The sequence below is a fragment of the Nyctereutes procyonoides genome, unplaced genomic scaffold (genome assembly GCF_905146905.1).
Source record: "Nyctereutes procyonoides isolate TBG_1078 unplaced genomic scaffold, NYPRO_anot_genome, whole genome shotgun sequence".
Classification (NCBI taxonomy): Eukaryota; Metazoa; Chordata; class Mammalia; order Carnivora; family Canidae; genus Nyctereutes; species Nyctereutes procyonoides.
This window is the reverse complement of record NW_026575131.1, coordinates 52,329,014-52,356,303: the sequence shown is the minus strand read 5'-3', so window position 1 is coordinate 52,356,303 and position 27,290 is coordinate 52,329,014. Positions and strand designations below refer to the sequence as shown.

Here is a 27,290-nt window from a genome sequence, read left to right as displayed (position 1 = left end):
TTTCTTGTCTAACACGTACTCAAGCAGGGGAATGCTTCAGTATGGGAGTGAGAAGGGGTGTCTCATCACAAGGTACCATAAGGCAATAACGGGCTTTACAATGTCACAGTGCCGTAAAACCTCTGAAATCCAAGAAGGAGAAATACATTTATGCCAGAGAATGTGAGAAACATTTTAAAAGCAAAAGGGGTCTTCTTCTAATGAACTCTAGTTAGAGGACTCAGGATTCCTAGAGTACTCCGCGGCCAGACAAGGAGGTATGCGTCCCCTCTGTCCACCTTGGCCTGGGCTCAGACAGAGGTCAACTCAGAACTCAATTTGGGGTTGGCACCCTTTACCACAAAACTGCCTCTAACAGCCCAAAACATGGAGGTCAAAACCAGAAAAACACAAAACAAAAAAAACCCAGCCGAGTGACCAAAGAAAAGCCCAGAATGCATCAGTGGACAGACGCTGTCTACACAAGTGCGTTTGGCACTTAGGCCTCTCTGTCTCCAGCAGCCATGTGCACACCTGTAAAGGCCCAGGACCACTGTCTTCTGCAGGCTCTCAATAAACAGAGGCCGCGTTCTTTGGACTGCTGGCTGGAACAGAGATGAGGCAGGGGCTCATCCAGGCCCTGTGCCTGTCCTGGTGTGCCCACCTGCTGCACCAGGAGGTCCCCGATTTTCTGGATGACGTAGTTGCGGTCGCTGCCCTCCTCCAGGGACTCCTGGCGTCGCTCCTTCAGCCGAGAGAGGAAGTGGCTGTGTATGTCGAGCAGCTCGTCCACACATGGGAAGAGGCGGCTGATGGCCTTGCTGCTGAACTGCAACTCCTCCTGCAGGGCCCTGGAGTAGACCTTCAGCATGATCTTGAGTGTCCGTACATGGTGCGCCTCTGTCTGCACCAGCTCTGCAGGGACATGGACAAAAGGACTTAACCACTCTAGGCTGGGCACCCTGGCTTTGCTCCTCCCACATCCCACAATGGCACTCGTGTGAACCACCTGCCTCCAGGTGCTTGGCTGCCTTCTCCCAAGTCTCCACTGAGGCCCTTCCCCCGGAGGTCTCACTGCCCAGCAGGGTGTGTGTGTGTGTGGGTGGGGGCTAGTGTGGGGGACTCCCATCCCGCCCCCCACCCAGTGCTGCAGTGTAAGGAAGCAGCCCTTGGTGGAGTGACATCAAGAAAGAGAGGACTCAGGCTGTGTGCTGGGGCCTCCGATTCACAGGAGGATTTCAGGACCGAAGACGTTTCAAGGCTGCGTTAAGCAGGAAGACTGTTCTGATGTCAGTTAAGTGCTGATTTTGGCTCAGATTGTGATCATGGGGTCCTGGGATCGAGCCTCATGTCGGGCTCCCTGCTCAACGAGGAGTCTGCTTCTCCCTCTCCCCACTCGTGTTCTGTCTCTCTCAAATAAATAAATAAAATCTAAAAAAAATAAAATAAATAAATAAAGAAGAATGTTCTGGTGAACGCCATTCCTTGGGATGTGAAACTCACACACCTGGATATGCCAGTGACCAGACCTATACCATAACCCAAGAAAAAGCAGAGTTTAAGTGAAGAATTTAATTCTCTGGTAAAAGGCAGAGAAATACCAGGTTTCGTGTTGGGAGTTTATCTGTTGTTCGAATCAAGGCCTGGAAGTTGTTAGAGACCAAACAAAGGTCAACAGAGCCGGCCCAGGACTGCCAGCCATGGGGGCTGGATGCAGTCTGTGTTTACCTAGAGGGTGAGACAATGTGGCAAAGGGCTTCCTGGATGGAAACATCCAGACCAGTCTTCTCTGTCCCTCCCTACAGGATCTCTGCCTGTGGTCTGGAGCCCTGAGGTGAAGCATTTACAGGACTCTCCTCCTGCCCACACCCCAAGCTACATTGGCCTGGGCAGAAAGGTGAGGGTGTGGAGTGTGGAGGGACATGGGGGTCAGTGGACACCACTGTCACCAACCAACTGCACATGGCGGAAAGTGAAGACACACCTATGCCAGAACCTCCTCATGGAACACCAGTAAGGGACAGAGAATACCTCCTTGGGCGACACAACACTGTGAGTCTTGGGGATGATTCCCATGGAGGGAGAATCATGAGAACAAGTCAGGCTTTTGGGAGAGAAAGGCCTCAGATTCTAGTGTGGGTGTCTGGGGCCTTCATCATCCTCCTTATAGGGGGGTCCAGAGGCCTAGGGGGGACCTACATGGGGCGTCCAACATGACACCTGGCCTTGGGATGGGGTTCTGTTCCAAAAGCAATGGCCACAGCCAGGTTCCCCAACAACCAGCAGGAAGGGGTGTCCACCCTGGAGCCAGTGCAATGTCACATACCTCCCAAACCCCCAGTCACAGCCACCCCAGCCTGTCTGTGGTCACCAGGGATGGTGGGGATGGGCCTGGGTAGGTCTTGTCTCTCCAGAGTCACCAGCAGGGTCAGGATGAGTCAGGACTGGGCATTTGGCCACTTTTATCCTCAGGGATGGTTCTCACAAAGCCCTCCCGGGTCACCTTTTCCCTGACTAGGAAGGCAGGGCTGCCCTGGGAGAGCAGGTGGTGTGGGCCACAGTGTCCCAGAGGGGAGGACTCCTAGGTGTCAACCATCAAAACAAAGGAGGAAAAGAAGTTAAGTGGAAGGTCAGTGTGACAGCGCAGAACTTGTTACCATAGAGCACATCCTGCCTCTTGACCACCTCTCTCTTTTGTTTCTTTGCGTATGCTGCATCCACGGAAAGGCTCCAGGACTCGGCCTCAAACTCACGGGCGTCTGACTCGATCTCACTCCTTAGCGAGGCTGTGCAGGGGTCTGAGGGAAGAGTAAGAGGCTGCTGCTTGGGGGCCGGGGCCTTGTTGGCTCTGGGCTGCCCCCCAGCCTGCGTCCCATGGACACACTGATATGGATCCCAGCCCTTCCCAATGTGGGTGGACATGGCATGACATCCGTGAAAGAATCGAGATTGTACCTTCTACAAAAATGGGCTCGGCATTCGAAGATGTAAGTGAGAGAGAGTCATCGGCTGCCTGCTTAAATTTTAAAAACACAGAGTCGGCTTCATCCATTTCTCCTGTGACTGGTCTAAACAAAGATCATAAAAACAATTATTCTAAAAAATGGAGTTAAACACACACGCGCGCGGGTGCACACATGAAGGCAAATCTATCTGAGAACTTTCTGGATTTCAATATAAACTCTGTCACAGATCATCTATAAAAATTAGGAGATGAGGGCAGCCCGGGTGGCTCAATGGTTTAGTGCTGCCTTCAGCCCAGGGTGATCCTGGAGACCCAGGATCGAGTCCCATGTCAGGCTCCCTGCATGGAACCTGCTTCTCCCTCTCTCTGCCTGTGTCTCTGCCTCTCTCTCTCCCTCTGTGTCTCTCATGAATGAATGAATGAATGAATGAATGAATAAATAAATAAATAAAACCTTTAAAAAAATTTAGGAGATGATCTGTTCATATCACATCAAGACTTCCTGCAGCATAATGAACTTCAGTCCAATGACCAGGTGCATTCTAAGGGGGGTGTTAAATGCTTTTCTTCCTTTAATGGCCACCAAAGCCCCCAGGGCCCCTGGAATTCTTTCTAGCAAGAGTTAGGTGGACATAGCCACACTCCGTCGAGGGTGGAAGGGGCACCCCTTCTTAGCGGACAAAGTTAATCAGCTCCGTTCCCCACCAACCCATAGGAGTATCACCACAATGACATTTGTTAGCATTGGGTTTTCTACCTGAATCCTGCTGTGCAAAGGATTAAGGGAACAACCTCTGAGTCCTCGGAGGACAGAGGTTAAGCCATAAATAACGGATGCTACCTCCATGGCCACCTCAGCGGGACTTCTAGCATCATCTTGAGCACGCACAGGAACCCTGTCCGAGGGCCCTTCGAGAACACGAAACAAACTGGCTCCGAATGGCCATGTACACTCAGAGCACATGGGGTTTCCATCAAGAAGAGGACTGAATCTCCAAAGCAAGTGTTAATAGGAATTTCACCGCGTGGCTGGGGGGGCCAACATGCAGATCCACACGGACCCGAGGGTCTCCTTTCGGGGAGCGCGTCCACGGGGGTCACTCCCAGTGGAACGCCACATCCTGGTGCCCTGCCTCCCTCCCTCCCTTCACTGGCACCTGGCACAGGGATGGGACCCCCACTTACCCAAGCTGTGTTCCCGTTCCTGCCGGGCTGGGTGCTGGCTGTGGCCCCCCCTTCTGTGAGACCGTCATGCCGACATTCCTGGACAGGGCGGAGCTGCCATCGGACACGAGGGTGGCCCTCGGGTGCTCCTTCAGGGACGCTGCGACAGAGGCAAACACAGAGTTGGTGCTGAGAAAGTGGGCAGGGTAGCGGAGGTGGCCCGGCCGGAAGCCCCGTTCCGACTGCGGCCGCAGCACGGAGAGAATCTTGGAGGTCAGCAGCTCGTTATCTAGAAAGACATTCTCGCTCCATTTCCGAGGAAAAGAGCTGTAGAAAGACAGCTCGGGGCGGCCGTGGAGCGCGCTGTCTCTGTCACTGCTTTTGGAATGCGTGTTCCCCATGTTCACGGTCGGGGCTCCGAGACCCAGCGCCGTGCGAGGCCGGGCTGTGCCGTTTTTATACCTCCATGTGATCCTTCTAGAAATGTAAAGCTGCGTCTTCTCCTACTGTATTGGCTGAGACAGCGGGTCTAGAGGGCAGGAAATTGGTCCCCACTGTGACCATTTAGTTGGAAATCGCACAGTATCTTCTCCTTTGGTAAAATAACAGCAAAAAAATCCCGACACCCCTCCCACCTTGGCAGGGGGTAAAAAAGCAGAGAGTAGTTTAGATTCACTGTAAATAATCTAAGATCACTAAATAGGGAGCTCTGCGCTTGGTGCGGCTCGTGCCGACATCACACACATGCATGACTTTTTTTTTAATATATAGATTTTTTTTTTATTAGGGAGAGAAGGAGAGAGAGCAAGAGAGGCGCAGAGGGGCAGAGGGAGAGGGAGAAGCAGACTCCCCACTGAGCACGGAGCCTGATGTGGGGCTGGATCCCAGGACCCCAAGACCACGACCTGCGCTGAAGGCAGATGTCTAACCAACTGAGCCACTGAGGCGGCCCCACGTGGCTATAATGAACCTGAGGTCAGATATCAGGATGACTCTGAGACCTAGAGACCCCAGGGCATGGTGTGAAGCCATGCAAGCCCCTGATCATAAGTACCCTAACAAAATTTGAGCCGCACAGTAAACAAGAGGTGCTGATCCTTTCTTTCTTTCTTTCTTTCTTTCTTTCTTTCTTTCTTTCTTTCTTTCTTTCTTTCTTTCTTTCTTTCTCTTTCTCTTTCTCTTCTTTTCTTTCTTTCTTCTCTTTCTTTCCTTCCTTCCTTCCTTCTTTCTTTTCTTTTCTTTAAGATTTTATTTATTTATTTACGAGACAGACACACACACACACAGAGGTAGAGACACAGACAGAGGGAGAAGCAGGCTCCATGCAGGGAGCCAGATGTGGGACTTGATCCTGGGACTCCAGGATCACGTCCCGGGCCGAAGGCAGGCACCCAACCGCTGAGCCACCCAGGTGTCCCCCGATCCTTTCTTATACAAGGATTGTAAACCAGCCTAGCACACAACGGGGGCTCCAAAGGGTTCTTGACACTCCTCTGCTCATTAAGGTAGGAACCGGGATAGCGTGTACTATCTGATCACCTTTCCCACTGACAGGAAAGATGGAACTCAGAAGAGTCAAACTATCACCCTCTCCAATTTGACAAATCGAGTCTGGCTGAGATGGGCTCCTGGGTCCCCAATGCACCCACCCATGGGTTTCTATCACACAGGTAAAGTAGTGGCATGCAGACCATGACGCCTGGGGTGAGTTAGTGACCAGCAGTAGAGGAAAATGTACTTATTTCAAGGGCTTTTCTGAGGAGTGGGATTCAATATTCTGAGAGTTTGAATTTAGGTGGAAATTCAGGCAGTGCCTGGGTGGCTCAGTAGGTTAAGTATCTGCCTTCAGCTCTGGTCTTGATCCCAGGGTCCTGGTAACAAGCCCTGAATTGGGCTCCCTGCTCAGTGGGGAGTCTGCTTCTCCCTCTCTCTGTTTGCTCTCTCAAATAAATAAATAAAATCTTAAAAAAATTTTTTTGAAGATTTTATTTATCTGTTCATGAGAGAGAGAGAGAGAGAGAGAGAGAGAGAGAGAGGGAGGGAGGGAGGGAGGGAGGTAAAGACGACACAAGCAGAGTTTGGAAAAGCAGGCTCCATGCAGGGAGCCTTACGTGGGTCCCAGGACTCCAGGACCACGCCCTGGGCTGAAGGCAGGTGCTAAACCGCTAAGCCACCCAGGGATTCCCTAAAAAAATTTAAGTGGGAAATTCAGGATGATCGCAAATGTGCAGGTGGGTATGTGTCAGAAAGGAAATTTCTGGTCAAGGAGTAATGAACAAAGCTTATCAACTGAGACTTAACCACTAAGCAGTGTGACACCATATGCCACACAGAGCACATATCCACAGCCATTCATTAGCATGGCTCCATGTGATGTGGCGATGGTGATACCTGGTCAGTGACTTCAAAGGTCCTGGCATCAGTAAGTGGCTAACAATTACTATGATCACAGAGACAAAGGTGATGAGGGTATCATTCATAGATGAATACCCATTCATAAAGGTGAAAGTCATAAGTTGAGGCTTCCATGGTCCAGGGTAGGCATTTCCTGCCATTTCTACACCACTTTAAACCCCACCTAGGCAATTATGACCTGAATGTACAAATATGAAACAACCTCTAAAATGAATCCTTTACCTGGCTGACAGACTGTTTCCTATGACCCAAGATCTTGCCTGAAGTCCAACGGGTTCTGCTTTAATCACATAGTCCACAGGAGAAAATGCCACCATCAACATCCCTTGGGAATCACCATTCCCAAAGAATTTTAATAAATGATAGGGCACACTAAATCTATGGTGTCTTAAATCTTCCCTTGATCCTTGAGAAGATACTTTGAGGTACTCATGTCTAAGGGTCATGATTAAGGGACACCAGGTGCCACTGCACTCAAAGGGGGGCACAAGGGACAGAATTTCAGCAGAAAGAATGAATGATAGCAGCAGTTTAGCGCCGCCTTCAGCCCAGGGAGTGATCCTAGAGACCAGGGATCGAGTCCCACGTTGGGCTCCCTGCATGGAGCCCACCTCTCCCTCTGCCTGTGTCTCTGCCTCTCTCTCTGTGTCTTTCATGAATAAATAAATAAAATCTTAAAAAAAAAAAAGAAAGAATGAATGAATGATAAGCTGGCTCCCCTCTAATATATGCCGTAATTTACTTATTCTGATCATTGTGTGTTCCCCCAGTAGAATGGAGGACAGTGCCTGCCATGAAACAGGGCAAGAAATCATTGTTTTATGGCATCTTATTCAGCTATACAAAAGAAGGAAATCCTGACGCCTGCTACCACGTGGACAAACCTTGAGGATATTGTGCTAAGCAAAATAACCCAGACACAAAAGGACAAATACTGTACATATCCACTTAGATGAGGTCCCTCCCATCCACAGGGACAGAGAGTAGATGGTGGAAACCAAGGACCAGGGAGCAGGTGGGGAGTGTCAAGAGTTTTCTGGGACAGTCTCCATCTGGGGAGACGGAAAGTTCTAGAGACAGATGGTGGGGATGGTGGTACACCGATGCGAATACACCTAATGCCACTGGACTGTACTCTGAAAAAAAGAAAACATTGTTTCTTTGGGAACAGTTCTGCATCTTGACTCTGGTGTTGGCTACTCAGATTTATGTATACTGAGGGTAGTATTTCATAGAACCAGGGGCACCGGGGTGGCTTAGTCGGTTAAGCATCTGACCTCAGCTCAGGTCATGGTTTCAGGGTCCTGGGATCGAGCTCCGCCTTGGGCTCACTGCTCTTCAGAGAGTCTGCTTGTCCCTCTGCCCCTCCCCCAGCTCGTGTGCTTCCTCTCTCAAATAAATAAAAATCTTAAGAAAAAATTAATTAATTAATTAATTAATTAATTAATTATTCATGAGAGACAGAGAGAGAGAGAGAGAGAGAGGCAGAGAGACAGAGAAGCAGGCTCCATGTAGGAAGCCCGATGTGGGACTCCATCCTGGGACTCTAGGATTATACCCTGGGCCGGAGGCAGGTGCCAAACCGCTGAGCCACCCAGGCATCCCCAGAAAATTTTTTTAATATAACTATATACTCCCTTCCCCCCACTAGAGAATGCAATGTAACAACTGGCAAAACCCAAACAGGGTCTGTCCCTGAGTTAACAATATTCTACCAATGTGAGTGTCCTAGCTTTGACCAGGGATTACCATTGGTTATTGGTTAGTTTATCATCACTGAGGGATGCTCCACCAAGGCTATCTGGGACTCTCTGTGCTATTTTTGCAACTTCTTGCGAATCTTAAATGATGTCAAAACAAAATGTTGCAACTGATTCTCATTATTCACTGTACCAATGGTTTTTTTTTTTAATTTTAAATATTTTATTTATTCATTCATGAGAGACACAGGCAGAGGGAGAAGCAGGCTCCCTCTGGGGAGCCCAATGCAGAACTCGATCCCAGGACCCCGGGGTTCACGACCTGAGCCAAAGGCAGATGCTCAACCATTGAGCCACTCAATGTCACTGTACCGATGTTCTATAAAGTTGCAGTGGGCACTGAAGAAGTGGTACTGAATCACTGCTCACAGGGGAGATGGAAAGTTGGGCTCCTGGGAGTGTCTGCCTACACTTCCATCAACCCATCAATACGTAACCATGTTTTATGCGTGTTTCTCTTGAAAGACACCTTATTTAATATATACTATTGATTTATTCCACTAAGCTCACGGTCACTAGGACTACAATTCATGCCTGAATGGAGCCTATCTAACACATGGATTTTCTCCATCTGAGGCATCACAGCCTTCTTGCACTTAGTAAAGTCAGACAGTACTTCAGCACAATGCTTGGGGGCCATGGGAAGCAGCCAGATCATCAACAGAGAGCATAAAAATGAAAGAGCATGGCATTAACCACACTGCAAAAAGGACACTTGTTTACAGTACAAGTTGGAAGGCAGGGGGTCACCTTGTTCTGTCTCAGCCTGCAACATGCATGTTAGGTGACTCATATTTTTCACTGTACATGCCTGCACACAACTGTGAAGGCCCTACAGGCATGGCTTTGGGGGTTACAAATAAATTTTAGTGAGTAGGTAAGCCTGCAAATACGGAATCTGTGAATAAGGGAAAACTGCCAGCATACAAGAAAGTTGTTGGATGAGAAATTATTGTGATGTTTTAGAACACCCTTGTTTGCTCAGATGCATATGGTATTTCTTTGGAACACTGATACTCTTTGTATTTCTTTATGACTTATATTACACACCTATGCCTAAAAAGTATCCGAGTTGGGGGGGCTTATTACAGGAAAACATAATGCTGTACATTGGCAGCAATATGGCCCAACTGGGATAACTCACTTTTCCCCTGGAGGGTCTAACTACCACTGCCCCTCTCAAACTATTTGAGACTTTTATTTTTAAAGATTTAATTTATTTATTCATGAGAGACAAAGAGAGAGAGGCAGACACAGGCAGAGGGAGAAGCAGGCTCCCTGTGGGGAGCCCAATGTGGGACTTGATCCCAGGACCCCAGGATCACACCCTGAACTGAAGGCAGATGCTCAAAAATTGAGCCACCCAGGTACCCCACTACTTGAGACTTTTATTTTTTTTTTTTTTTTTATTTTTTTATTTTTTTCTACTTGAGACTTTTAAAAGATGGGTTGGACAATCACTAATTGAATCTTTCTGTAGTATGTGCAGCCACGGAAATAACTGCCTGATCAGGACACAAGCTGGTGACTCTGCCACAGACCAGCCGTTTTCCACCATGTCTTCTTAGTCTGTATTTTTGATGATCTGACATATGGGGACTTGTTGCCCTTCTCAGGGCCAGTGGATTCCTAGAGCTAGTCCACGACTCACTTGCAAGAGCACTCTGTTTTTTTTAAATCTTATTTACTTATTTATTTGAGAGCAAGAGCAAGAGCAGGGGTAGGGGCAGAAGGAGAAGCAGACTCCCTGCAGAGCAGGGAGCCCAACATGGGACTTGATCCCAGGACTTTGGGATTATGACCTGAGCCAAAGGCAGACACTTAACCAACTGAACCACCGAGGCACCCTGCAAGAACACTTTTCATACACAAACCCACCAATCCAGAGCCCATACTCTGAACCCCTCCTCTGTGGGGCTCTCGCATTCAGGACCACTGTCCTGCCCTGATCACCCCAGGGGCAGGCACCAGACCACTAGAGACCACCCCTAAGCCCCTGAAATTTTTCAAACTGAGCCTGCTGAAATTTTTCAAACTGGTCAGTCCTAAGCCTGTTTACTCTGCCCTACCCATTCCTCCCCATAGAAACCACAGTAAAGGGGATCCCTGGGTGGCTCAGCGGTTTGGTGCTTGCCTTTGGCCCAGGACTCGATCCTGGGTCCTGGGATCAAGTCCCACGTCGGGCTCCTGGCATGGAGCCTGCTTCTCCCTCCTCCTGTCTCTGCCCCTCCCCCTCTATCATGAATAAATAAATAAATCTTAGAAAAAAAAAAAAAAGAAGAAAGCACAGTAAAGGTTCTTGCCCACGCTTTCCCTTCATGCCCTCTGGCTCCTGACTGACCCTGGGCCACTCCCTATGGCCCTCGGTGACTGTAAGGGGTGAGGTAGGGGGACTGTCAGTACAAACTTTTCTCCTGGCAGTCATTTCCATACCTGCATGGCTTACCATACCGGCTAGAACAGATCCTGGAGACCCTCAAACATCCCTTGGCAGCAGTTTTCTTACATCCAGACACATGGAAATTGTGGGACTGCTGGTGGAAATGCACAGTGGTGTAGCACTTTGAAAAACTGGTGGTTCTTCAAACAGCTAAACACAGAGCTTACCCTACACTCCAGTCATTCCATTTCTGGGTATATGCCCAAGTGAAGCGATAAGGTATAGCCACACAAATATTTGTACATAAATGTTCATAGTAGCATCGTTCAAAACAGACCAAAGTGGAAATGACCCCAGTGTCCATCAATTGAAGGAGGGATAAACACAACGTGGTCCATTCATACAGTGGAATATTATTCAGCAGTAAAAGGAATGCAGCACTGATTCATGATAGAATGTGGATGGATCTGGAAAATACACCGAGTGAAGGAGGTCAGACACAAAAGATCATATGTTGTAGGAGTCCGTCTCTAGGAAATGTGCAGAACCAGCAAATGCACGGAGATAGAAGGTAGATAGATTAACAGTTGTGTAGGACTTGGGGGAGAATGAAGGGTGACTGCTAATGGGTATAAGGTTTCTCTTGGGGGTTCTAATGTTGATCGTGGTGACTGCAGCTCTACCAAAAGTCAATGAATTGTACACTTAAAAGTGGGAATCATATGGTATGTGAGTTGCATCTCTGTAAAGCTATCAAACCAATAAGCCTCCTTGAGATAGAGCCATTTTTCTGCAGAACACAGCGTGAGTTTGTCCTTCTGCCCTGGGCTCTGAGAGAGACAGGAACATGCATCCATCCTGTTATCAGGCTTGCCGAGACCAGACAGCCGTGGCGGGACAGATGGGCAGTGGTGGGGTGCTGGGATCCGGGCCACGGCGTGGAGCTCGGCACACGGCTGCCTAGCACTGTCTGCGTGGCCATGAAAGCTGCTTCAGAGCCTAATTAGCACTGTCTGCACACTGCTGCGAGGGGCCATCGATTGGCGTGCACCGGGCCTGCTGCAGAGACTGTATGCCACAGAGCCATTTCTACGAGGGGACCCAGGCAAGGGGTAGGGACAAAAATAAGAAGCAAGCAGAGAAAAATGGAAAAAGTTCTTTGCCCAGAGGGAAAAAACACAGGCTGTTCTCAGCAACACAGACAGCAGCGTGTTCTCCTGATTATTCTTTAAAACCTGTTTTGTCAGGGCACCTGGGTGGCTCAGTGGTGGAGCGTCTGCCTTTAGCTTGGGTTATGATTCTGCGGTCCTGTGATTGAGTCCCCCATTGGGCTCCCTGCAGGGAGCCTGCTTCTCCCTCTGCCCCTATGTCTCTGTCTCTCTCTCATGAATAAATAAATAAATAAATCTTAAAAAAAAACCCAAACACTTTATTGTCAGGGCACCTGGGTGGCTCAGGCGGTTAAGCATCAGACCCTTGATTTTGGCTCAGGTCATGATCTCCAGGTTGTGGGATCAAGTCTCGTGTAGGGCTCCATGCTCAGGATGGAATCCACTTGGGATTCTTCTCTCTCTCTCTTCCTCTGCCCCTCACACACACCTGGGTGGTCTCTCTGAACATCAATCAATCAATCTTATGCTGGGGCGCTCTCTCTAAACACACACACACACATATATATATATATATATATATATATATGATTTATTTATTTATTTATTTATTTATTTATTTATTTATTTATTTATTTATTTATTTATTTATGATAGTCACAGAGAGAGAGAGAGAGAGGCAGAGACATAGGCAGAGGGAGAAGCAGGCTCCATGCACCGGGAGCCCGACGTGGGATTCGATCCCGGGTCTCCAGGATCCCGCCCTGGGCCAAAGGCAGGCGCCAAACCACTGCGCCACCCAGGGATCCCCTAAACATCAATCTTAAACAAACAAAAAAAACCCACACACTATATTGTTAAAAAAAGCTAACCATCACCAGAGCTTTCAGAGTCATGATCACAGATCACAGATCACCATGTCAAAGCTTAAGCTTAGTGTGAGAATTATCAACATGTGAGAGACACAAAGGGAGGAAAAATGGGTTGGATAGACTTGTTTGATGCAGGCTTGCCACAACTCTTCAATTTGTTAAAAAATGCTGTATCTGCAAACTGCAATACAACGAGGTATTCCCATACTTGACATGAACATTGGACCCCACACTGAAGTTCAGGTGCAGAGGGGCTAACTTCCAGGATAGTTTTACTCCCAGCAGGACCCTGGCCTCTCGTAGGTCCTGCAGGCCACAGACTTTTCCCTGATACACAAGCACAACCCATTAGTTCTGGTAGGAAGCCTAAGGGCTCACAAGGAAAGTTCATTAACAAGACTTCATAGTTACAAACCCCCTGAAAGTCATTTTATCGAGGAAGCCCAATGTGACACACCCAGCGACCACCTTAATTGGTTTTCAATTGTCCTTTACAATCTAGAAGCATGCTTATTTCTAAAAATAGCGACTTTCTGGCAAGATTTTATATTCTCAATGGCAGATTCCTCCAGCTGCTCGAGGGAGAAGCAACTGGGAACATCTTTTGAAGGCAGCTGGGCCCTGGCACAGAAGTCTCCTCCCAATTTTCTGCAAAGGGCCACACAAAGGGGCCAGCCAAGTGGCAGCTTTAGGCGGGAACGGCCTTCCCCAGCTGCGCAGCAGTTTCAAAAGCTTGGCTTCAAAATAATTGCTACTTTTCTCATATTTACTGAGGTCCTGTGTCCCTGTCCCTGCCCCCATTCTTTGTCTCAGTGAAGACTTTCCTTTCAGGCCGAGATTGCCACCTGTCTCTGGAGAGTTCTAGCAAGCACGCGCTTCAGGCGAGTGTTCGAGAGACAATTAAGAAAATCTGAGACAAAATGAAGTCTTCAGTTCACAGTTCCTGGCTTTTCAGCCACCTGAGAATAGACTAAATCGATGCCAAGACAACTCATCGATTTCTCTGCCCTGCTTCATTTTGGCGTTACACAAGCCAAGATGGTAAAAAGAAGAATAAAACCACAGAAGACAAAGAAACAAAACACAACAAAAAAAACCTTAACCCTGTGCCTCAGGGGACAAGGGCAGCAGGGTGTGTGTGTGTGGGGGGGGGGAGCATCTTGGGGCTTAGAAGTGTGAGCTATAAAGAATTCTCTTCCTAAAACTATTACCCAATAAAAATCATTCACAAGCCTTCTATTACCAAATTACGTCAAACCTAGCAAACGCCATTAACAAAAAAAGTGCTTATCTTCTTGACTATATGTGTAGAAAACTTAAAAATCACAAAAAAGCATAAAAGTAGAAATAATCCATAATGCTGCCATCCACAGTTAATTAATTGCTCCTGGTATAAATGGTTTCGTAAATGGAGAAATAATGTTTAATAGTGAGTGATCCTAAGATCTGGGTTCAAAAAAATCCCTTCCATACAGCAAAAAAGAATCATGTTAACAGCATTTATGTATTTTTTGCACGAATACCAGGCAGGGTGGTGAGGGACATGTGAGTTATGCTGTCGAGTGATACACCTGTCAATTATGACACTGCAAAATATTCTGTATTACTATTCTATGGATAGTTCTGGAAGTTAAAAATAGAAAAGACAGGGCACCTGGGTGGCTCAGCAGTTGAGCGTCTGCCTTCAGCTCAGGGCATGATCCTGGAGTCCTGGGATCAAGTCCCACATTGGGCTCCCCGCAGGGAGCCTGCTTCTCCCTCTGCCTATGTCTCTGCCTCTCTCTCTGTGTCTCTCATGAATAAATAAATAAAATCTTAAAAAAAAACAAACAGAAAGGACAAGAACGCCTACATGTCTAAGAATAAAAATGAACCGCAACCTGAACTTTCACTTTTCTCAAACATGAGCGTAAAGTGGACCAGACTGAAATGAAACATGTAACATTAAAAAATGTTTCACAGGTAATAAAGGATACAATCTTCAGGAACTGGGGCTTGGTTCATGAAGAGTTCTTTGATAAGACACTGAAAGTCTGATCCACAAAGGACCAAAAAAAAAAAAAAAAAAAAAAGCCCCACAACTCTGAATTGACTTCATCATAATTGGAAACTTTTGCTCCTTATGAGGACGGTGAGGGTGGGGTGGGGTATCTGCAAGCCGCCTATGTGACAAAGGATTAGCATGTAGAATATGTAACAAGTTCTCAAAGCTCTATCGTAAAAACACAACCCATTTAGAAAATTAGCAAAAGAGATGAAGATGCATTTCCCACAAAGAAAATATACAGATGGTCAAAAAAGGCGCATGAGAAGGCACTGTGCTCATGAGCCACGAGAGAAATGCAAATAAAACCACCACGGCACTACCAGAAGGGCGAAGACAAGAAAGAGTGACAGCGCTAAAACCGGCGGGGGTGTGGAGAAGCCAGGTCACTCACACGATGCCATCGGGAATGGAAAATTAGTGCCACCAGCCTGGAACACTGTGGGGCAATTTGTAGAGAAAACACAGTAACTGCACCCCTGGGTATTTATTTCAGAGGAACACAAAGCATATGGCCAGACACACAAAAACCTGTATGTGTGACCGTCTGTGGCAGCTTTATTCAGGAGGAGCCCCAAACTGGAAACAACAACCCAGATGTCCTGAGGGGCCGATGGCCAGGCGGACTATGGTCTGTGCAGACCATGGAATCCTGCTCGGCCACAAAAGCACCCCCCCTTTTAAAAAATATTTTATTTATTTATTCATGAGAGACACGGAGAGAGAGGCAGAGACACAGGCAGAGGGAGAAGCAGGCTCCTTGCAAGGAGCCTGATGTGGGACTTGATCCCAGGATCCTGGGATCACGCCCTGAGCCAAAGGAAAGACACTCAACCGCTAAGCCACCCAGATGGACCTCCTGGGTGCCATCCGAGAGAAAAAAAGCCAAACTCAAAAGGACGCTGTACTATTTCATTTCTATCACACCCTTGAAATGACAGAGTTCCAGAGATGGAAACAGATTAGTGGCTGCTGGGGTTAAGAGTGGTGGATCCTAGTGCAGGGGATGATTTTCATGGTGTCAGAACAGGCCCTGGATCTCAGGGACAGTGGTGGTCATGAGAATCTGCATGGGTGATCAAATGTCACAGGACTGGACGCACTCCCTGTCCGATGCAATTTTCTGTTTTGCTGTCCTATATAGTTACTCAGAAGGGAACCACGGGGGAAGCTGGGTGAAGGGTTTGTATGACTTCTGCAATTTACTGGGAGTCCACAGTGATTTCACAAGGAAAAGTCTGAAACGCACAAAAACGCCACCAACAAAAAAAAATAACCCCAAAACAACCCTCACGACCAAGACCTTGGTCGGCGTGGGCTGAGATAACAAAGGACCACAGACTGGGGGCGCTTAACAGCAGATGTTTATTTCTCAGTTTGGGAGGCTGGGAAGTCCAAGATCAAGGCGCTGGTAGCCTCAGTCCTGGGTGAGGCCTCGGTCCTGGGTGAGGGCTCTGTCCTGCGTGAGGGCTCTCTGGCTTGCAGCCAGCCAGCCAGCCAGCCAGCCGAGGTCTCCCTGTGTGCTCAAGGAGGAGAGACAGAGCAAGCCCTCTGGCTTTCCTCTTACAAGGGCACTCATCCTGGGGTCCCCACTCTCATGACCTCATCTAAATCCAATTACCTCCCAAAGGCCCCACCTCCAAATACCATCATACTGTGGGCTAGAGATTCCACACAGGCATTCGGAGAGGGGAGACACAATTCAGCCCCTAAGACCCATCAAATGAATAAAAACCACATTTCCTAAGAATGCATTCACATAAAGAACTCTTGTGGCTTCCGGGATGCCTCAGTGCGAATAAGCAGCTGCCTCTTCCTTCCTTCCTCTTGACCTCTCAGAGGGAAGACCAAAGGGCATGCATAGCCTCTCAGAAAGGATTACTGGAAGAAGGTGCCCGACACTACACAACCAAGACTCCAGAAAGCAGTTCTGACGGCCAAGGAGGAGGCTCTGGGGACAGTTCTTTCTAAGAAGGTAGCCTTCAGAACATTCCGAGAGGGTTATCCTGGAAATGAGACCTGTCCGAGGACCTCACAGCAAATAAACTTCACTTGGGGAGACAAACAGGACTGTGAGGAGTATGAAACTTGATGAGAAAACATGAGAAGGTAAACCTGGTTCTCTGAGCAGCAACCCCTCCAGGGGACCACCGTGTAGAACAAAACAGGCAAATATGAGGATCTTGAGGGATGACCCTGGTTGAGTTACTGGGTGGCCCTGGGCTCAGCTCAGTAGGCTCGAAACCTAGGATGTTGGTCTGGGGTATCACGTTTTGTTCCTTCCTGCTGGCACAGGACACTTGTGTCCCTGGGACCCCTGGGTCTCTAATAACAGGTTGCTCCTTGTGAAGCTGAGGGTCTCTCCTGGAACTAAGGGGACTGAGTATTGTTGGGTTTATTTTCCTTCCTTCCTTCCTTCCTTCCTTCCTTCCTTCCTTCCTTCCTTCCTTCCTTCCTTCCTTCCATTATTACTTTGTATCCTGGTAAAATAAATGTATAGAATAATTAATCTCTTCCACCATTCAAAAGTGTACAATTCAGCAGCATTCAATACACTCACAATGTGTGTAACCAATACCATCTCTACCCAAAACCTTTTTCATCAGCCCCAACAAAAACTTTGTACCCATTAAACAAAAACAACACCCCCACTCCCACCCCCAGTCCTGGTCCCCACCATTTCTAGTTTCTCTGAGGCTCCTCGAGGTGCCTCACTTAAGTGGAATCACACAGTATTTGTCTTTCTGTGCCTGGCTTATTTCACTTAGCATGATGTTTTCAAGGTTCATCCATGTTTGTTTGTTTTTTAAAGATTTTATTTATTTATTAATGGGAGACACACACACACACACACACAGAGAGAGAGAGAGAGAGAGGCAGAGACACAGGCAGAGGGAGAAGCAGGCCCCATGCAGGGAGCCTGATGTGGGACCTGATCCCAGGAGGACCCCAGGATCACACCCTGGGCTGAAGGCAGCACTAAACCTCTGAGCCACCAGGGCTGCCCAAGGTTCATCCATGTTATGGACTGAATGTTTGGTGTTTGTGTCTCCCTAAAACTTGTATGTTGGGGCCCTAACCCCCAGAGTGGCTGTCTTTGGAGACAGGGTCTCCGAGGAAGTCATTAAGGTTAAATGAGAACATCAGGTGGGGCCCTGATCTCACAGGATCAGTGTCCTTATATTAGAAGAGACGCCAGAAGGGCACTTGGGTGGCTCAGTCTGTTAAGTGTCTGCTTTCGGCTCAGGTCATGATCTCAGAGTACTGGATCAAGTCCCGCATCAGGCTCCCTGCTCAGCAGGGAGTCTGCTTCTCTCTCAAATAATTAAAATAAAATCTTTTAAAAAGGAGAGAGAAAGAGAGAGACACCACAGAGCCAGATGCCTCCCTCCTCCTGCCCCATCTTTCTGCATAAAGAAGAGAGGTCTCACCAGAAACCGAATTTGCTGGCATCTTAAATTTGAACTGCTGGCCACCAGGCTTGTGAGAAATAAATTTTTGTTATTTCCATACCACAGCACTTCTGTGGGGAAGGGTCAGAGAAATATGCTTAGCAGGGCAGGCAGGAAGGTAAAAGGACAGAGAGGGGGACACGGAGCTAACTTTGCCTTCTCAGTGCTGGGCACACACACAACATAAACTGCACAAATTAAAGTCACCAGGTCAGAAGTTTGACTCAGACATGAAGACAGTTCGGGGTGAGACTGTCTGAGCCCATACGGAGCAACTCTGGGAGCCGCGGGAGGGGAGGACAGAAGTGACAAAGGTGGCAGGAGGGCAAAGTGATTGTGGTTTGAGAAAGGAGAAAGGAAATTCATCTTAAAAACTCAGGGACAGGGACACCTGGGTGGCTCAGCGGTTGAGCGTCTGCCTTTGACTCAGGGCGTGATCCTGGATCCTCCCTGCATGGATCCTGCTTCTCCCTCTACCTGTGTCTCTACTTCTCCATCTCTCTGTATCTCTCATAAATAAATAAATAAATAATAAATAAATAATAAATAAATAAATAAATAAATAAATAATAAAATCTTTACAACAAAAACAAAAACCTCAGGGATAGGAGCACCTGGGTGGCTCAGTGGTTGAGCATCTGCCAATTTGAAGGAGCTCCTTTAAACTGAGGTTTGGAAATAAAGACAGGGAGGTGAGTTAACCTAAAACTAACCTGACAGGCTACAATGAAGAAACTGTCAAGAGACTCAGCAAAGATGGGTGGGTGGGGGGAGGTCCCCAACAGTGGCACAGGTGAGATAATCCAGGCGGTTTGCTGAGTGCCTGCCCCAGGCTCGGTAAATCTGCAGTGTGGTGCATGCAGGGCTGGGTCATCTTAGACCTCATCCACATCAGTGTGATAACAAGAGTCGGGAGGGCCAAACTGCTGGCCAGCCAAGCCTGCCCTGGCATTCATCTCAGGCCGAGGCCAAGTTCAGCGAGTAGATGGTTCACTGTGACACCAGCTGGGATGGCACCTGGAAAGCTGTATTCTGACAAGTACCACGGAGGGTCAGATGCAGGTGGGCCAAACACAGGCCACGGCGGAACACACTGGGAAGGCTGATAGAACAACCAAGGGATCTCAGCCATATGTGAGAGGAAGAATGTCAGAATGGGGGACACTGGGATCCCTGGGTGGCGCAGCGGTTTAGCGCCTGCCTTTGGCCCAGGGCGCGATCCTGGAGACCTGGGATTGAATCCCACGTTGGGCTCCTGGTGCATGGAGCCTGCTTCTCCCTCTGCCTATGTCTCTGCCTCTCTCTCTCTCTCTGTGTGACTATCATAAAAAAAAAAAAAAAAAACTTAAAAAAAAAAGAATTGGGGACACTGGCCAGAGAAAAGGAATGCAAGGATGGTCCTTTATTTTTTTTATTTTTTTTAAGATTTATTTATTTATGATAGACATAGAGAGAGAGAGAGAGAGAGAGAGAGAGGCAGAGACACAGGAGGAGGGAGAAGCAGGCTCCATGCTGGGAGCCCAACGGGGGACTCGATCCCGGGACTCCAGGACTGCGCCCTGGGCCAAAGGCAGGTGCGAAACCGCTGAGCCACCCAGGGATCCCCCCCTCCCTTTTTTAAGGATGGTCCTCTTAAGGGCTGGCCTGCTGGCAGGCATGGAAACAGACTCTCCTTCTGAGGCTCACAGTGCATGCGGTGAGGTTGGCGCATATCAGGAATTTCTAGTTTTAAGAATAAAAAAGCGGGCGCCTGGGTGGCTCAGTGGTTGGGCATCTGCCCTTGACTCAGGTTGGGATCCTGGGGTCCTGGGATCGAGTCCCACATCAGGTTCCGCATGGGGAGCCTGCTTCTCCCTCTGTCTGTGTCTCTGTCTCTCTCTGTGTCTCTCATGAATAAATAAAATCTAAAAAATAATAATAATAACATGAAGAAGAATTAAAAAGTAACCACCCAGTATTTCACAAATCAGAAAGAACCACCACTCCTGTTATAGAACATTTCGTTCCATTCTTATTTCTATTAATTCCATTTATGGGGAACTGCTGCTAATAATCAACCATTTATAACCTACAAAAATTTGCACGGTTCGACCTAATGCCAGAGTGGGCTCCAACTGAAGATACAATTTTGCATTCTGCCTTTCTGCTGAAGACTGTGTCATAAGCATTCCACTGTACTGTACAAGAGATTTCAGGAACCTTCGACAATTTCTTTCTTCCAGAAATCTTTTGCAATGGCTGTTAAACTGCTTATTAAACAGGAATGTTCCTCCAATCGGGTGGTTCCAATGGCTTTACAGAGTTATAATAAAGCCAGTGGAACTAGAGGGTATGATGCTGAGGGAAATAAGTCAGAGAAGGACCAATACTGTATGATCTCACTCCTATGTGGAATTTAAGAAACAAAAAAGATGAACAGAAGGAAAGGAAAAATAAAAGAAGATAAAAACAGAGAAGAAGGCAAATCACAAGAGATGGTGAACTCTAGGAAACACACTGAGGCTTGCTGGAGGGGAGCTGGGTGCGGGGATGGGGTGACTGGGTGATGGGCATTAAGGAGGGCACGTGGTGCAATGAGCACTGGGTGTTATAGGCAACTGATGAATCACTAAATTCTACCCGAGGGGTGCCTAGGTGGCTCAGATGGTTAAGCATCTACCTATGGCTCAGGTCATCATTCCAGGGTTCTGGGATCCAGCCCCGCATCAGATTCCCTGCCCAGTGGGGAGCCTGCTTCTCCCTCTCCTTCTGCTGCTCCCCCTGGCTTGTGCTCTCTCGCTCTAACAAATAAATAAAATATTTTAAGAAAATTAAAAAGAAAAATAAATAAACTCTAGCCTGAAACTAATACTACACTACATGACAACTAACCTGGATTAAAGCGGGGGGTGGGGGGGTGGGGGGGGATGGCAGCTAGGTTTGCACTCTGCAAGCGGGGTCAAGAGTGCGGCCTCTCAGATCCTTCAGGATGCATTGGACAGGGTTCTTCTGAGCACTCCTGGTACCCCGGGGACAGAAGGCCCTCCCTCAAGGCCCTCCTCCCCCACCAGGGAATGAGGCTCACTTCCCAGGAGAGGCCCCTCCCCATGCTCTTCTGGGAATCGCCTTCATCTTCATAGGACCTTCCCTTCATGCACCAGCTCCTGATGGGTGGCACCCACAGCACAGCCTTCTGTGGCACCCCAAGGTCCAATGGGTCACCGGCCTTGCCTTCTGTCTACTTCATGGGCCTCATGCCTGTTCCCTGATGGGTCAGCCTAAGCTGCAACCTCCTTGGAACTGGGGGTTGGGGGGAGCACCCGTGCTCTCCCATCCCACTACCCTGCTGCCCTGTGTTTACCACATACCAGTTAGTACCCCCACAGCTTTGGCTCTGACTCCCTGTTCTAGTCATGCACCATTTGCACTCTGCACCCCAGCCACACTGACATGCAGCACCAGGAGCCTCCTAGTCATGGGTGCCTTGGCTCGGGCACCCCTTTGCCCAGCAAGCCTTGCGGCCTGGCCAGAGTCCCTCTGGGTTGCCCTTCCTGCTTCCCACCCCCACAGCCTAGGCCTCCCTGCACCCTTCCTTTACCTTCATGCACACTACTGGTTATGGCTTTTATCATACTGCCTCGTGCTTCACCGAACCTTGACCTCTAGGAGGGCAAGGGGCAGGTGTCACTTGACATCTCTGGATGTCAGCACTGCTTTGATCTACACACTGGGCCAGCCCACTCCCAGCATGGGTACAAAGACCTCGTCTCCATCAGGTGGAGAGGTTGGGAAGATACCCAAGGGTGAGGCCTACTATTTCACCTTAGAGGCAACCAGCTGGGATGCCTGGGTGGTTCAGTGGTTGAGCACCTGCCTTTGGCTCAGGTCATGATCCTGGGGTTCTAGGATTGAGTACCACATCTGGCTCCCCACAGGAGACTGCTTCTCCCTCTGTGTCTCTCATGAATAAATAAATGAAATCTTAAAAAAAAAAAAAAAGGCAACCTGCTGCTTTCAGGGCTATTATTTCTGGTGGGATTTTTGAAAAAGCTCCACATTAACAGGCTGTGTGGTTACTGGATTCTGCTTGAAGGTGTCGGAAGGACATGGTCAGGAAGTGAGTGACTATTTATCTCCATGGCTCATGCCTTAATGAACTCCTCTGCCCCCAGAGCTTCGTGCACTTCTTCACCCTCAGATATGCTGTCAGCTGATCTAGCTCTTGCCCTTACAGCACTGGCCTCTGGGCCGCATGCTCTGCAGTTGAGCTTTCCCAGCCCACTCTTCTCTTTGAGTCTCTGTGGGAGTCTTGCTACCCTGGCTGACTTCACAAGGACAGCCCTCCTCCTTCTGATGCCCAGAGCATCCCCATCCCCAGGAAACGCACATGCAAGCCTGCCCTTGGCCCCAGCATGTGGGCTTTCCTGACAGGTTTTCATGCTTTGTGTTTGCAGGAAGGCCAGAGCTACATTATTTGCCCTGAGTCAAGGTTAGAGGCCTCATGGCCTCCAGTTTGTCAAGGGAAAAACAGGGGAGGGGCCATTGGTATTCTCATCTCTAAGCCCCAAGAGCAGGACCTGAGCTCCTCAGCCTCAGAATTCTGAGTTGCCGTCCTCTGAGATGCAGAAGGCTCTTGAGATCCTTCCAACACTGCAAGGTGACCCATGATAAAAAAAAAAAAGTTGTGCTAGCACAGTAAGAAAAACTGTAGGATCCAGGAGCACCTGGGTGGCTCAGTCAGTTAAGCATCTGCTTTTAGCTCAGGTCAGGATCCCGGGGTCCTGGAATCGAGCCCCGAGTCAGGCTCCCTTCTCAACAGGGAGTCTGCTTCTCCTCCGCTTGTGTGCTATTTCTGTTTCTCTCTCAAATAAAAGAAAAAACAAACAAAACAACACTGCAGGGTCCATGGTGAGAAACCACAAAGTCTCCCATGAAATCCATGTGGAGCTGCCTTTCCTTCTGGAATGTCTGAGTCTAGGATGCTCCGTAGTACAACACGTACATGTTGCTTACCGGAAATATTAACACAAGACCATAGTCCTGGCAAGGGTGGCCCATTCCGTTCTAGCGCTCCCTGAAGCAGCCTAGCATCATTTCCCTGACAGGTGTAGAAAAACATCACTCTGATTTTGCACAAGAGGGAAAATGAGGCTGAGATGGGACAGGTAGGCAGAAAACTAAGTCTCAGTACCCAAACAACCAGAAGTCGGGGAAGTACCTGCTATACTACCGAGGGGATGAATCCTCCTTGTTCTCAATAAACCTTAACTTCAAAGGGCTTTTTTTTGGGCAGGGGGTGCGCTAGCTTTCTCTATTGATAAATAAGGCATTTCTCCAAAGTAATGTCTAATACCAAGATGGCATTTCTCTAAGTCGTCCTTTTTAAATAAAGATAAGAACTAACGAAGGCTAAATTGCGACAGTGAGTCATCTTAGGGAAAGGGAAAAAAGCGAACAAAGGAGAACATTCTTGGGCATAAATCCAGTCGGCTGCGTGTTACTGTCCCGAAGTATAGAATGCGGTATGAACTCTTCACCTGCAGAGATTCATTCCTGGCTGATGAGAAACGGTCCTCACCAAACACTGACAAGGGCACATGAGAAAACATCACCTATGCCACTTTACCTGGACTTGATCCCTCTTAATTAATAGTACAAGCGTGAACATGAATGTAAAAAAAAACTAAAACGAATCAATATTCTCTGTCATTCACAAGGGTCTCTCTGTACCCCGATCTGTATCTGCAGGGTGTTCACATTCTTTTTCTTTCTTTTTTTTTAAGGTTTTATTTATTTATTTGAGAGAGTGCACATGCACGAGCATGAAGCCCAATGTGGGGTTCGATCCCAGGACCCTGAGATCATGACCTGAGCCGAAGGCAGGCGCTTCACCAACTGAGACACCCAGGCGCCCTTCACGTTCATTAACCACAGTGGACACATACATGTTTCACGTTCTCTCATTGCTCTGCTCTTCATAAGCTCCGCTTTAATTACTTTTCTGAATTACTTCTCTGCTGTTAGACATTCGACTCACTCTAATTTCAGACAAGAGCCTCAAGGAGACAGCGTTCTGGAGGCAAAGGTCAGATGTTTTACGATGTTAGATTGATATTACCAAACTGCTTTCCCAAAGGACTGCACCACCCAGGACACCCCTGTAGGACAGTAAGGATAAAGACAGAGAATCCAGGAAGGTGACACGACAGAAGGATGGCCTCATTTTAGCTGGGTGGGATCATGGGTGTTCCTTCTCATTTCTCTAGTCTCTAAATTTTCTGCAATGCTTATATGACTTTTATAATTAAAAACAAGAAAGGTGAGCATGAGGAGGAAGCTGGGTGCAGGGCCTATTTGTAGGAACTCTCTGCACAATCTCTTTAGAACTTTTCCATAAATCTAAAATTATTTCAAAATACAAGTTTGAGAAAAAAGCTCAAAGCAGATGGTGATAATTTCTGATGCCACCCCAAATCAGCACTGCGCCGGGTTTTGCATGGCCTGCTCCTGTTAGGTTATGTAAGATCCACGGCTTGGGTTTCTTCCCCAAAGCGTGGGGTTGCAGAATTAGGGGCATTCCAGTACATGACTGTTCTCTTCCAAAACAGAGGGGTTCTGGGGTCAGGAAGAGTGGGGGGGGTCTGAATCTGGACTCTGTCATGGGCTGCTACTACCTCGGCGATCTTGGCTAACTACGTAGTCTCCCTGAGATTGTTTCGTCATCTGTGCGGAACAGTAAATGTGGTCCACCTCATGGGGCTTTGGGGAGGATCCAGTGAGGAAATAAATCTACGCACAGGTGTAGGAACAGGGCAAGAGGCCAACTGGTTGGCTTCCTCATGCCTGCCCCTAATATCCAAGCACCTCAGTAAAGAAAGACTGACATTTTCCTGCACACAGACAAGACTGTGGGAGTGGGGTCAATACCAGAATACACAAAATCTTGTGTATTGGGAAGTGGGTAAATTGGGGCTTAGCTCCTCCCATTGAGCCTTGCACTGTCCAGGCGGTCACAGCCTTTGAAAGGGCTAGGTTTCCCCCAAAATAATAATGATAAAAGTTTGCAAGTTTGTTTTAAAAGCATAAAAATACCTCTTCCCACGGGAATAATGGTGTCTGAGTAAGGCATATCCCCAACCCTGACAAGCCCAGGTGATCAAGAAGGTGACATGTTGACATGTTAGCAAACAAGTAATGGGAGCTGGGAGTGTTCCAGAGGGGAAGATGAGTCATTCTTCCTGGTGGGGGGAGGAGGAAGGTTATGGGGTCACCTGCACTGGGTCTTGAAGGATGAGTAGGAGATCTTTAGGAGGAAAGAAGGAAGGGGGAAGGCCATTCCTGGGGAGGGCGGTGAAGGGTCTGGTGGGGATCCGTGTGGGGTGGGCAGGCAGGGGGCATGGGAACGGGGAGGGGAGGAGTGTGGCCAGAGATGAGGATCAAAATGCAGGCTGGTTATCTCGGAAAAAAAAGGAAAAAAGAAGAAAAAAAAAAAAAAAGGCAGGCTGGGCTGGGAGTGTGTGGTGTCACATGCCACTCTAGGGCACTCTGACTTCCTGATGGGGAATCATAGGGGATTTCAAGTGAAGGCCAAGCAGGATGAGACCCATGCTCCGCTCCTAGAGAGAATGGTGATGGCATGGGTGAGCAAGCAGAGGAGGCAGAGGGATGACAGAGGGAGGGAACCAGTTCAGCGGTCTGCATGCCAGTGACGATGTCGTGAATGCTGGCAGGGAGTGGCCACAGAAGAATGGGAAGATTGAGACACTGGTTTGGGCCACTGGGTGGTACTCCCAGGGGGTGGGACTGGAGGAAGCCAGGGAGAGGGCACAGTGGCACGAGGAGCACGGGGGTTCTCACCGTGGACCCCACCAGTCCAAGATGTCACAAGGACGTCAGGACAGAAGTCCCAAAGGCAGCTGAAAATGCAGGGTAACAGTGAAACCTGGGACTATCTACCTGGGGGCAATCCATGTGTAGAAACAGCTGGACTATTCAAGGGAAATAAGATGCGAGTAGTTGAAGACTGTGATTCTGAAGAACAATATTTAGTCCAAACAGGGTTTTGCTATGAGTGGTCTGCTCTTCATCCTGGGTGAACAGGTACATTATTTTTTTTAAAAGATTTTATTTATTTTGGAGGGGGGGCGAGGGAGAGAGAGAATCTTAGGTAGACTCCCCCTGCCAGCTCCCCAGCACAGAGCCTGATGTGGGGCTTGATCCCACAACCCCAAGATTATGGTCTGAGCTAAAATCAAGAGTCAGATGCTTGGGGTGCCTGTGTGGCGCAGATGGTCAAGCATCTGCCTTTGGCTCAGATCATGCTCCCAAGGTCCTGGGATCAAGCCCTACATCAGGCTTCCTGCTCAAGACAGGGGGTCTACTTCTCCTTCTCCCCACTTGTGCGCTCTCTCTCTCTCTCAAATAAATAAAATCTTTAAGAAAAAAAGAGAAGAGATGCTTAACTGACTAAGCCACCCAGGTGCCCCAAACAGGTATATTCTTAAGCAACTCGTATTTAACAGGTCTACCCCAATAACAAGCCTCTCCTCCATCCAGGTGCACAACTCAGGATGAGGCAAATGAGGCAGACAGGAGGCTCTGCGGCCCTCTGCCTGCAGACATTTGCTTAACTAGAGCCATTTCTAGTCTATTCCAGAGCCGTATATGCCAGCAGTACTCATTATTATATATACATTCCTTAATAACAAAGTGCTACTTCAACTCCTGAACCACGCAACGCAAGAGTTAGTGTTTCTAAGACTTAAAAGCAAGTCACTTAAAAACAAGCAAATGAGGGATCCCTGGGTGGCACAGCGGTTTGGCGCCTGCCTTTGGCCCAGGGCGCGATCCTGGAGACCCGGGATCGAGTCCCACGTTGGGCTCCCGGTGCATGGAGCCTGCTTCTCCCTCTGCCTGTGTCTCTGCCGCTCTCTCTCTCTCTCTCTCTCAATCTGTGTGTGTGTGTGACTATCATAGATAAATAAAAATTTAAAAAAAAGATGAAAAAAAAAAACAAGCAAATGAAAATACTATCTGATGAGAAGAAGGTGATCTAACACCACCCCACTAGCCCAAATTAGGAGAAACTGATCATAGAAACCTAGAAATGTTCACTATTCCAAGGTTTTCCTGAAATTCTCATTAAATGGAAATTAGAGTGCAGAGACTGTA

At 48.2% G+C, this 27,290-nt stretch overlaps 1 protein-coding gene across 2 annotated transcripts in view; it reads right to left on the bottom strand.

The window, feature by feature from the left end:
- The window catches only part of LOC129521669 (rho guanine nucleotide exchange factor 18-like), a 59,283-nt gene that overhangs the window by 15,989 nt on the left and 16,004 nt on the right, over window positions 1–27,290 (bottom strand). Inside the window, exons 2-5 of one of the 2 annotated variants that reach the window (XM_055343343.1) lie at window positions 4,130–4,268; window positions 2,935–3,047; window positions 2,637–2,777; window positions 644–894 (exon numbers count right to left, since the gene is read on the bottom strand). In XM_055343343.1, the coding sequence (XP_055199318.1) occupies window positions 644–894; window positions 2,637–2,777; window positions 2,935–3,047; window positions 4,130–4,197 (573 nt within the window). In that variant the 5' untranslated portion in view covers window positions 4,198–4,268. Of the gene's footprint in view, window positions 1–643; window positions 895–2,636; window positions 2,778–2,934; window positions 3,048–4,129; window positions 4,525–27,290 lie in introns of those variants that run through there. The other variant, XM_055343342.1, reaches the window with a different exon arrangement.